The sequence below is a fragment of the Pygocentrus nattereri genome, chromosome 15 (genome assembly GCF_015220715.1).
Source record: "Pygocentrus nattereri isolate fPygNat1 chromosome 15, fPygNat1.pri, whole genome shotgun sequence".
Lineage (NCBI taxonomy): Eukaryota > Metazoa > Chordata > Actinopteri > Characiformes > Serrasalmidae > Pygocentrus > Pygocentrus nattereri.
The window spans coordinates 19,858,352-19,870,757 of record NC_051225.1 but is presented as its reverse complement, the minus strand read 5'-3'; the positions used below and the strand labels follow the sequence as shown (position 1 = coordinate 19,870,757).

The 12,406-nt window shown below is 39.3% G+C and overlaps 2 protein-coding genes across 4 annotated transcripts in view; both read right to left on the bottom strand.

Moving 5' to 3' along the window:
• si:ch211-51h4.2 overlaps positions 1–4,217 on the bottom strand; it is a 162,275-nt gene extending 158,058 nt beyond the window's left edge. The window contains exon 1 of one of the 3 annotated variants that reach the window (XM_037545287.1): positions 3,939–4,217. In XM_037545287.1, coding sequence (XP_037401184.1) covers positions 3,939–4,074 — 136 coding nt within the window. In that variant the 5' untranslated portion in view covers positions 4,075–4,217. Of the gene's footprint in view, positions 1–3,630; positions 3,919–3,938 lie in introns of those variants that run through there. The other 2 variants (XM_017722588.2, XM_037545288.1) reach the window with 2 other exon arrangements.
• Positions 4,218–10,486: 6,269 nt separating this feature from the next.
• LOC108442514 (inactive N-acetylated-alpha-linked acidic dipeptidase-like protein 2) overlaps positions 10,487–12,406 on the bottom strand; it is a 352,526-nt gene continuing 350,606 nt past the window's right edge. The window contains exon 14 of the mRNA XM_017722591.2: positions 10,487–12,406. Within this exon, the coding sequence (XP_017578080.2) occupies positions 12,241–12,406 (166 nt within the window). The 3' untranslated portion in view covers positions 10,487–12,240.

Below are 12,406 nucleotides of genomic sequence, written 5' to 3'. Positions count from 1 at the left end.
GTGTTTGTTAGCAACATTCGCCTCATAGCTCAGTGCTAAATTAAAGAAACAAAATTTGGCCACCCAATATGTTTTGTCTGATTGATGACATATGGGGCAAGTGGAAATTTGGGTAAACCTGATTTTCTCAAAATCATCAAGGGTGCAGTACCAAAAGCAGCCTGCTAGATTCATTAAATAAAGGCATAAAAAGTTGTTGCAAACGGATTGCAAAGGTAAAAATACAGAAAAACCTAAGATATGCCACCTTTCATAAGATGTGCTAGTTAAAAGCCACACAGCCTTAAGACTAAAATTTTTCATACCAAACACTGTCTCCTCTGACCTAATTACAAAAATGATGCAGCACTGCTTTGATGCATATTAATAAGATGTTGCTGATTAGCTGCTCATGGAAAAGAGAGCAGCTCTCACAAATGAAAAGAAAAAAGCAAAAACTGGAAATTGACTTTGCTGACACTACAGATAACATCTGATTTTCTAATTACATTGCAAATGTTTTCGAAGGGATTAATTATGGATGCACAAGAACACGAAAGCCATCAAGAAATCAGCATGTGTGGCCTGATTTGCCTGAAAACATAGGAACAAGTGTTGATGTATAGAAAACCGCAGGAACTAGTTATTTCCTGTAATCTAAAAATAAATATTTCCTATAATTATTCACTTAATAATAAAAAGGAGTATGCCATGAAAAATCACAGTAAAGTGAGATGGTGTTGTCTCCCTTTTCCACTGACCCTAAATGGACAGAATCGCTTCACTGACTAGCGTCACATACACACACACACACACACACACACACACACACACACACACACACACACGTGTGCATACCGTCATTCAGTTTATATACATATAACATGTAGATTGCCTTAGAAGTCTGTCCTTTGGGAACTCTAAATTATATTCACACTCACAGTCAAGATGATTGATGACAATGTGAGCGGAAGCAAAGTAACCATAATGGCGCTTTAATGACACTCATATCAGTTACTCTGGCAATCTGCCAGCTCTAGAGACATCTTTACATAGCCTTTTAATTAAGATGCCACCCAACTTTGCGAGAGAATGTAGTTTCCCCACAAAATATTTCCAAACACAGCTCATTAATGGATTAAGGCCTGGCAGTACGTACATGTGTGATAAGCTGGATGTACGGGAGCAAGGAGATGTGCTGTTGAGGTGCTGAATTGATTTCTGAGTATTAAGGATAATGGATATCGACAATGCAGTGAACGCTGGACGGAATACGGTGCATGACTGAGCAGTGAGTTCATGCAAGCTGAAATGTAGGAGAGAAGCGGTGGAAAAAAGAAGAGTGCAGGTCAATGTGAGATACTGGTGGAAGAACCAACAACCACTGAAGGAGAGGTTTATCTCGGGCTTGTAAGACTAAGGAATTGCATACTGACAAACTTGGAACTGCATACTGACAAACGTCCATGACTTTCAAGATTTCATTGCCATATTTCAGTTCCATCACTCGCACATCCATCTCTCAGCAATACAAGATCAAATAGAGAAAGACAAAGGATGTGATGCTTCTACGCTTCAGACAGAATGTCAGAAAGGTCATTACAGTACTGAGTAACAGAGGTTAATGCAGTGACGTTGCTTAAGCCCAAATGTACATATCAGTCTCAAGGCAAAACATTGCATCTCCATTTCTGTTGTTTTAAATATACATTGTGTTAAATATACATATATACACAAGATCAGACATAATATTATGACCACCTCCATGTTTCTAAGCTTGTACATTTTATCAGTTCTACAGTTACAGACTGTTGTCCATCTGTTTCTTTGCATAAGCTGTTAACCCCCTTTTACCCTGTACTTCAGTGGTCAGGACCCCCATGGACTCTCAAAGAACAGGTACTATTTGGGTGGTGGATCATTCTCAGCACTGCAGTAACACTGACGTGGTGGTGGTGTCTTAGTGTGCGTTGTGCTGGTCTGAGTGGTCTGCTGGAGTTTTAAACACCTCAGCTGGACTGAGAATAGATCGCCAACCAAAAATATCCAGCCAACAGCGTCCTGTGGGCAGCGTTCTTTGACCACTAATGAAGGACTAGAGGATGACCAACACAAACTGGGCAGCAAATGAGCCATCATCTCTGACTTTACATCTACAAAGTGGACTGACAAAGTAAGAGTGTCTAATAGAGTGGACAGTGAGTGGACACAGTGTTTAATAACTCCAGCAGCACTGCTGCATCTGATCCACTCGTATCAGCGCACACCACCAGCATGTCAGTGTTACTGCAGTGCTGAGAATGATCCACCACCCAAATAGTACCTGGCCCTGACCGCTGAAGAACAGGGTAAACATGGGCTAACAATATATGCAGAGAAACAGATGAACAGTCTGTAACTGTAGAGCTATAAAGTGCACATGTACAGTAAGTGGAGCTGATAAAATGTACTTGGTACGTGTGCACCACCCCCAACTCCTTATCCTTGATTTTATTCTCTCCTGTGTTTTTGAAGGGTTTCAATTGGGCTCAGAATTTGGGCCCTGCCTTCCTGACAGCTCAGCCATTATTGGGGCCCAGGAAACAGGTGCATGCCAGACACTACTTACTGAATCAATTTATTACAGAAATAAAAATATCTAAAAAAATTCTGATACTTATGTTGATAGATCGTAAATAGAAACCATGTCCATTCGAATTTTAGGCTTTTTGACCTCTTTTCATATCAGAGACACAGCATAGGTCAGGTAATTAAAGGAAATACAGGTGTGATCTTTTGCACATTGGGAAAAGGTGACAGAATATAAAATGAGTTGAGGTTTAGCTGAGGTGTAATAACTAAAAAAAAGGCCATATTATACAACTTTATAATTGTAACAGTGCTTCAGTTAGATCAGTCCCTGGCTTGATTGAGACTGCTTCCCCACTACAAATGGACTAATCCCCAAAAAATAAAGTGTCCATAAGAGAAATATATGTATATATATATATTCACTTAACTTCTGATGGGCTTATTTTACACACACACACACACACACACACACACATACATACATATATATATATATATATATATATATATATATATATATATATATATTACACACCAAAACCAGAACTGCCAACCAGCATAGACAAGCATAGATCAGCTTAGACAAACATAAAATGTGCACACCAACCTGTGCTTTTTTCAGCAGGGTAAGTATATACAGTACTTAGCAAAATTCTTAGGAAACCATGGAATCTCAGCAGTAAATATGTTTTGCATGGAATATCACTACATAACGATGTAATGTAACATAAATAGAAACCGTAGAAAGTATCAGTAATTTCATGATTTACAGATAGAAGAACACAAGTTTTGTTTCCATACCTCTCAGGATTCTCAAAGCACTCCAGCCACTGTGTGGACTAAATTCCATCAGCAGCACACCTGACTTAACTTAATGAAGTATTGATTAGCCAAACTAGGCATTGGACGGTAACTGTAAACAGTGGCCTTCCCTGAGGAGAGCTATGGAAACGGTTGAGCGCACACACTGACACATAAATACTGTTTATTGTGTGTTTGCATGTATGAACATATATTTGTATGTACATGTATGTATTGTTAAGTGGGATTTTCTGAACAACAACAAAAATCGATGCTTACTATCGAGAGACACAGGTGTACACATGAATTTCCCAGATGGACTTCTGCACAGTACTGTACATACAAATACACCGGCTTTCGGTGTCCATAACGCACAGGCAGCATGGATGGATGGATGGTGGTGGGGCTGGAGATGACGCAACGTCTCTTATCATGTCGACAGAACGAACAGCGCTCAGGAAGGTGATCATTTGGGTTGCATTCGGTTGTGAATGACTGCTGTTTATCTCCTCTCTGTGGGGTGAAGTGTGCACTGGGCTGAACACGATAGAAGCACAAGCACATAGAGCCCCGCCTCCCATACTCACAGCACTGCAGATAAATAAACCTCAGAGTCCAGGGTCTGTCCTGGTTGTTCCGTGCAAGTTTGAAAGACACAGATGTGTCACTGCTCTGTGTGATGGGACGGCTGTGGCACACCTCCTCCGCAGCAGTCGCCATCATAGCGTTTGTTGTTTATTCCCCTGTCTGTCTGCGCCTCGCCTTCACCTGCGCTCCTAGCATTGCAGTGGACTGCAGCGCTGCGCGTGCGCGTCACACGTCACCCGTCACCAAGAACGTTGCTTTGACACGTCGCTGTCGCGGTAAACACAAGAAACGCGTTTCAGCTGAAAGGAGTAAAAGACACCGACTCCATATGCGCGCTGTACAGCAGGTTATATGCATGTATAGTATAACATGGCTCACACATGCTGTGGCAGCTGCTCTTGACCCCGCGCCTTTCTGCAAAAGGGACCTTAAGTGTTGCCGTTTATGTCGTTATGCATTAGTTTAAGCGTATGCACGCGTTCATTAGGTACTCTTGTGTTGGACAGTGGGGTTAGTTAGGGTGGGTATTTGTCTACAATAGAGAGGAGTGACCTTGCCTGCTACCCGCGCCTGCCTTGTTCCTTTACTGCTGGTGTTCATCGAAAGCGCTTCTCGTAGCTGAAACCGTGGCTTTCCTGGCATTTCCTTTCTGCCAAGATGCTACAGTTTTCTTCATACGTAATGAATACGTAATTTCGCCTTGACATCTGTAAAATAGTACCGGTTCTTCTTTAACTGGAAAACACTGCGCTTATTCTATACAACAGCGGCCCACTCACGCGTGTCTAGCGCCAAAGCCTGCAATTGAAATTAGCAAAGAAAGGACTCTGATTGGTGGAACTCTTTATAAGGACGATGGGTAGTGTATTTCTTTACATAGCTCGTAGTACGTCTGTGTTGAGCAGCGCAAATTTTATCTCTAAAAATATCATTCCCTTTGGTGAATATGAAGGAGAGTGTTTACTTTCAGAATCAGACCGTTCAGCTCTTTTGATCACATGTGTCAGGCTCCAGTCCTCGCTGGTCAACACACTGCACACTCCAGCACGCTGCCCCATTAAACACACCGGATTCTCTGGGTAAGGGTAATTCGCAATTTCAGCACCAGTTCGACATACATGCTTTAAAAGACACAAGCAGAGCTGATTTAAGGCTAATATTGTCTGAATGGGACAGACCAAGCTAATACAGCTACACCGGGGAGAAAATTGGGGGGGAAAGTAGTGAGTCAAAGAATAAAAATGCTAAAATAAGATGTGAGTGTGTTGCTGCAATTTACCCTGACATAATGATGTAAAAGTCAGAGGCCTCAGGTCAGATTTCGTGGGAGTTTTCAGACCATGTCATAAGTATTTCCAGATTAAATATGGATGATATGGTCTGAAACACACACACACACACACACACACACACACACACACACACACTCAAAATGAAGATCTGAATGTTCAGGTCACATATTCAAACTCAGCATTACACTGATGAAGACATGATGACATTAATAGTAAGTAATTCACTTATATCCTTGGAAGATGTGGCTCATTAAGTTTTCACTGAATTCTCTATGGATAACCCTTCAACACGCACATCGTCTGAATCATTCACATCCCCACGTCTTGCATAATGTAACTTTATGTTTTTATCATTTTAATATCAAGATGGATTGCAACCAGTCATGTTCATGAGAATAGCCCATTTGCCTTTCAAAAAATCATTTTTGAACAAAACTTAAAATATTACTTCATTTCTAATGCATGATACTATAATAATTATTAGCTTTTATTATCTACCCGCTCCTTTAACACTTTAAACCACCCAAAACTTCTGTCATTCCTCCCAGGGGCGCCCTCAAACCTTTGCCCATTTTTGAAAACTAATTTGTTCCATTTTCTGAGCAAGCCAAACGTTGTTCTAATACAGCGCATCATAAAGGGTGAACTTTTTAATCCTGTTTTTAATGAAGATGGCCAAGTGAACAGTCTCAGCGTTGGAATCTTTACTAGTTCCCATTAAAGTTTTAATGTCCTCCCTTGTGCATTATTAAGAAAGGCAAGGGACCTTTTCAGGCATTAAAGCTGGAAGGGTTGTAGGCGTACAGTATTATCAGATGAACTAAAATAATCCTCCCTGTGAATTATCCAACATCAACAAGTCATTATTATGCGTACAAGTTCAATTATATAATTAAGCAACAGATTAAGAGGCTTTAAAGGTCCCTTTAAAATGATTCACAGTGGAAGCATCAGAGCGGCTGTACATTAAGTGAGAAATGAGGAAAAAAGGAGAATAGCTAAGTTTCTCTGGGATGTACACAACTTAGAAACATGAAACAGACTTCAACAGGTGCCTTGCGTCAACATTTATTGCTTTAGGATCAGCTTAAATGCAGACTGAATAAAAAAAAAGGAAAACATGCATCAGTTTTGAAAAGTAAATATCAGAAATGAAGCAAAAACAATGAAGCATTATATTTGACTGTGGGGTAAAAGTCCCTGCTTATTGTCTGAAATTCAGTGAGGTGCAACAAGACCATCAAACTGACAGTGAACACACCAAAATAAATAACTGTCCTGTGAAAAAGGTTGCTGCCACTCAAACTGGATGATTTTCAAAGTTTGACCAGTAGCCATGTTCACATTAGGTATTAACATCCATCTTGACTGATCTGAGCTTCAAAATGGACAGTGAGATGTACAGCTGTTCACACCTGGCATATCCATGCATCTCTAGTGATTGGATTTTGTGACTGAGGGAAAAGTACCACACACGTTAGTGACCACTGACATCTGCGTTTGTTGTCAGACAAAAAGGTACCTTGAGTTCACGTTCCTGTAAATGAAAGTGCTGTTATAAACATTTACACCACATGAACCGCTAACAGGATTTGTAAACAAACGACAGAGGAGGCGAAAAATGAAGCTGCTTTGGTCTTTGTTGTGATGACGCAGCTGATTAAGCAAGACGCTTTAGCATTCACACCCCCTCCCCCTTTGTTCTATAAAACTTCATAGTAACAATGTTTGCTATTCGGTGTCAACCAGAGGAGGATGGGTTCCCCTTCTGAGTCTTGGTTCCTCTCAAGGTTTCTTCCTCTTCTAGGGAGCTTTTCCTTGCCACTGTTGCCACTGGCTTGCTCATGGGGGCTTGGACCCGGATTTTTCTTTTCTTTTTCTTTCTGTAATACTGACTGTTCTGTAAAGCTGCTTTGTGACAACACCTGTTGTAGAAAGCGCTATATAAATAAAATAAATAAATTGCTTGCTACTCTGCACTATAATGTTATGTGGTCATATTGTGTCCTGACCACCTCCAAAGCTGGTTCAAGTGATTGGACTGCGGTGTGTCTCCAAGACACATCATATGGGTTTCACACCTGTACTTAGCGCTGTCCACTAATGATCTCCCAGGACGCATGTAAATGCCAAGTGTGAACAGGGCCTAACAGAAACAGTTGCTTCAGCGCAGTGCGCTTGTTAGTTTAACAATATTTACTCACATAGCAATTGATTACATTTCCAAAGAGTACAAAGTGTCATGTGTATTAATGCGCATGAATCTGTTTGTTTGATGATTGCTGTGTCAACAGCATGCAAAGCAAATAATCTGCACAAGTTTCTTGTTTCATTTACACCTTCAACATTCAAACAAACTCACAAATAAAAATGGGATTTTAATTATGCTAGAAAAGAACTTTATATAAATACTGTACACTTGAATAAAACAATGGGAACAATGCTCAGCTAGGAGGAACACAAACAGCATCTAGATTTAATTATTTGCATTCATATTTATGTACATGACAGGTGGGGGAAAGCTCAAAGGCAACAGAACAAGCTGCCAGTTCACTTTAATACAAGCTAATGATCATTTATTACACATAGCAGTTTGAAGGTGTGTCAGCTGCAGTTAATATGGACCAATGCTTAGGTGCAAATGTTTATTTCTTTTTAAGGGTGAACTGCATTACGTTGACAGTATTTAGTAAATTTAACGTTCATTAAATAAAGAGGAAATCCAATTTTTCTAAATGTCTGCCTAATTTGTTGAAGTGTAAACAAAGCATTCAGAGTTGTTTGATCTGAACTGGTACACTGTGGATTTCTTAACAATGGTGATGAGAGGAAAGTTACACATTTTTTGGGGAAATTCCTAATACAGAAGCAAATACCTTGATTTAAGAATGATATCTTATTATTTTACAGCATCTTATCTTAACTCAGGGGTCGCCAACATGCAACTGTTGTCCTGCCCTGTGGTGGCTCTACAGCAGAATTAGATTTTTAGGTAAAAATAAAATAATCATCCTTTGCAGTACACACAGTTTTAGGAATAAGTAGTGTTAAACAATAATGTATAACTGCTAATTCGCCAACTTTTGACCCCAAAGGTTAGCTTGTAGACTGCTGGTCTCGCCTATCTAGTAGTTAACAAAAAGGCAAAGTGAGAGATTTCTCATTTGCCAGCTTGTTTAAATGTTCCTGTTCCACCTTAATGGGTTTACATTCTTTTTGAACAAGAAGCTGGCGGACGACAACAGATTTCTCATAAAAAGTTGAACATTGAGAGTCATTTTACAAGAAACTATTTTACTTTTGAGGAAACATTTCCTGCTATTTGAGATGTGAGAAAAGTTGCTAAAGCTGATCTAAGGCTTAAATCTGCATTTTCGTTTACATTATATTTTTTAGCTTATACTAGGACATTATCACATACCAAGACTTTACAGCTAAGATGGTAAAAAGGACATAAAATGTTGTGGCTCTCAAGTAGGTTGGCTCAAAATGGCTCTTCTTAACGTTTGGGTTGGCAACTTCTGTCTTCACTCATGTTATTTGGCTCAAGTTTCAGTTTCCTTTGGCAGTGTGTGAGCTGCTTTAATGTTATTCCTCCTAATGAGCAGCCTCACATTTACCTCTGTCTCCTCATTATTCACTGCCATCACTGCAACATTTTATCTGGCAAGTATGACAAACAAGAATACATTTTAGCACTTTTATGCTAGTCACAGTGAACATCTCATACTCATACTGCCTGTTACAGTTGCCTTAAAATGATAACATTCTCTTTTCAACTGAAAATGGTAGAAACGGAAGTTAAGACACCACTGGGGTTGTCCTAAAGCTAGGACAGTGTTTATGAAATTTCACAAGTTAGGAAGCTTCTGTAATAATCTTATCAGGAGGTATGATAAGATTATGAACTTAGGAACTGTTCCATAATAATTACTGTCTTAAACTGAGGTTGTCATGGTGACTTAATATAATGTTTCAGTGATATTTCTGTAATACGGCCCCAGGGTTCGCAATGTCTACAATGCAGATAGGCTATTTTGTTCACTAACCAGAATGATCAGTTCTCTTACTACCCCTATACATGTGTTCTGAGTTTTTGTATGTAATGTTGAAAATGGCTAAGTAGTGTTATCTCTGGAAAAATAAGACTATCTTGCTTTACTGCACCCTGCATGTAGCTTCAATACACTATGCAAAATGAAAAGTCAGCTTGCTTTAAAACTATAAGGTAATGTGTTACACAGCTTTTCTAAAGTTCACCCATCTCATATTTTTTAGTTCAGTCAATAGTTCTCCTAACGTTTTTAGTTATACAATATAATTTTTACTTGGAGTCCCCGCTAACTGGGAATATTTAAATCACACAATCTTGGCAGCTTTGCTGGTGGTCAAACTTACAGTCTCCTTAAGTTGTGGTGAATGCTTAGACAATTGTACCACCTATGTTGATGAGTAGATGCGTAAAAATAGATTTTAGGTCAAAACTTTAACTCAGGTCTGTCATAAAACAGTGTTTCAGCTATTGGGCAGTGTGTTCATACCTATTCCGTGTAATAATGTTCTTTTGGTTTCATTAAATATTTCAAATATCTGGTTTCTGTCACCACTACTATGAACAATTTTGACTTGGTTTCTGTACAACAGATCATTTCACATCAACCCACTCTGAATGACTGTTTATATCCTCATGACTGAATTATGCAAATTGTGGAATTCCCCTTTAATTAGTGGTAGTAACAGTCTAGACTAGCTTTTCACATTAGGAGATTAAATGAACCAACTGTTTAATTATTCTTTTGTACTCAAACTAAAAAGAGGTCTCACTGGACAGCCTGCTGATTGTGCTAATGTCCAGGTGTGCTACAGATCAACTTCTTTCAATATTAAATTGCATGAATGAATCATGCTGCAAATAAATACAAACATACATTTTTGGTGCTTGCAAAAACATGCATGAAATATACAACACTGACGCTGCTTACAAGATCTGGCTGTAATGGTGCATTTGACTCAATTGAAGGCACATTAATAATTTAAAGCTTGTAGTCCAACTGGATTCCCTGAATCAATTTTTTCCTAATTGGCCTGTTTATCATACTTAAAAAGGCAAGTCAAGTATCAAGAGTGAAGCAGGTTTGTCCACATCTGCAGCTCCCAAACCCAGAGTTCCTTCTCAAAAATCACTTAAACACAGCAATAGTGCAAATGCAAAACAAACAAACAAAAAAAGAAACGGTGCAATAACACACTACTGATTGCAGAAAACCAACCCCAACTCACACAGTTCTCTTTAATGTGCAAACCAACACACAAATAACTTCTTAGTAACCATCATGTTGTTTGTAATAGGACTAACTCAATTGTCAAGCAGCAAATACTTTGAATAAAACATCTGATGATTGTGTATTATCTGCACATACACGGCTTCTTTCAAACACCAGCTCGAGCCCAGGCTGCTTCCTCAGAGCACAAGTATCAAAAAGGAAAAAATATCACTTTTTCGAGATCAACACAGAATCTGTAATTCGATCCATCAAAAGGCAGAAGAGATGATGTTTAACCCCTCTGATTTTTTCACCATTTCTCTTCCCTCCAGTCTATGAAATAATCCTCTTGGGAAACTGGCACAGTGTTGGTATTTTCTTTCAAGTCAGCCAGAACTATACAGTATTTTTTTAAGCTCAGGCAGTCATCAATCTTGTGTGTGTTATGAAGCCATGCTCCACCATGACTGATTGTAAGGCACAGCAAGAATAAAGATGCTGAGCCAGAGCATTCTGTTCAAAGCTGTGTATCCCCCGACTGCTTATTTACGTTATTTGTCATGTCTGCATGTCCGCTGTGCTTCTCGCTATGCTGAAAATGCATATGAATTCTTCGTTAACCTTTCCTGAGTTCAAATTCTCAGTCAGCCTGAACAGACAAACGATCTTATAGAACACTGCACTGTGCAGAAGTCAGAGACCATCCTTCATTTCATTTCCAGTCAAAACAGCTATTAAGTTATTCATTTTTCAGGAGATATTTCTGAAGGGATTAGATATAATCCACATGCACAAGGAAGAAGAAAGTCAAGGGGGTTGGGGGGGGCGGTTAGATCATTAAAACTGGACAGATTCTAGTCCTCAGCTTCACTGAACGAGTTTGGGATTACTAGAATTGTGAGCAACCAACTTCTAAGACTAAAGTGAACTAAACATCCCTGCAGATTTCTTTGTAAAACTGGAAGAAAGTCTCTTGAAAAGAATGGAAGTTGTAATAAAGTTGACGGGTGGACACACAAAGCACTGAAAATTAGATATCATATTTCTTTTTTGAGGCTTCTGTGTAATTTTAAATATATTTTATGTTTTTTTCCTGATGCTAAAAATGAATAACTTGTACTTAATGACCGATATGACTTGTATTTTAAACAATCAAAGAGAGGTCACTGACTATTGCACAGTACTGTACAATCCTAAAAAGTAAAGGTTCCTAAATGGTTCCCAGATTGGATGTCAGGTTCTAAAAAAGCTTTAAATTTGTACAGAACCTTTACATCAAACCTTGAAGAAGGTTAATCACACTTCACACTAGGACATTTAGAAAAGTACTGAACATCAAATTTCTTGAGGCTGATTCACTTAAGACACTAAAAGGAACACTAAACTAGTCTACATCATTCTCACAGTTTGTGCTGGTGCCTCTGTAAGTCCTCCTGCCCTCGAGGACAGCGTCCTCCTTCTTTGCAGGTTATACAGTTTAACTTTCTACCATCTCTGCCATTAATCTTACGTGTTTGAACGCAGGAAAATGACCTACAATACCCAAGACACGTTGTACCTTGGAACGTCCAATACCTCGTGTTCCTGAGTCCGTCCAGTATTTCTCAAAGCTTGACAGGTCTGTAGATTGATCACGCTTTATGCACTCTATTATCAAGTTAAGAAAAAAAAAAGACTTGAACTGTGATGTTTTGGCCTGAAGAGTTTGGGGTTGGTGTACAGTGCTTTGGTGAGATGTGTCTGTTTCATTGAGAGCCATCATTCTCAAAGAGTTCAAGTCCACTGCAGATGAGCATTTCAGCCGAGCTTATGGAGGTAGACACCTGGGATAACGACTGATTCACATCTTCCTGGGCAGCCTTCAAGATGGCAAATCCAGAAGTGTGTCTGTTCAGCCCAAAGAGAATGTTC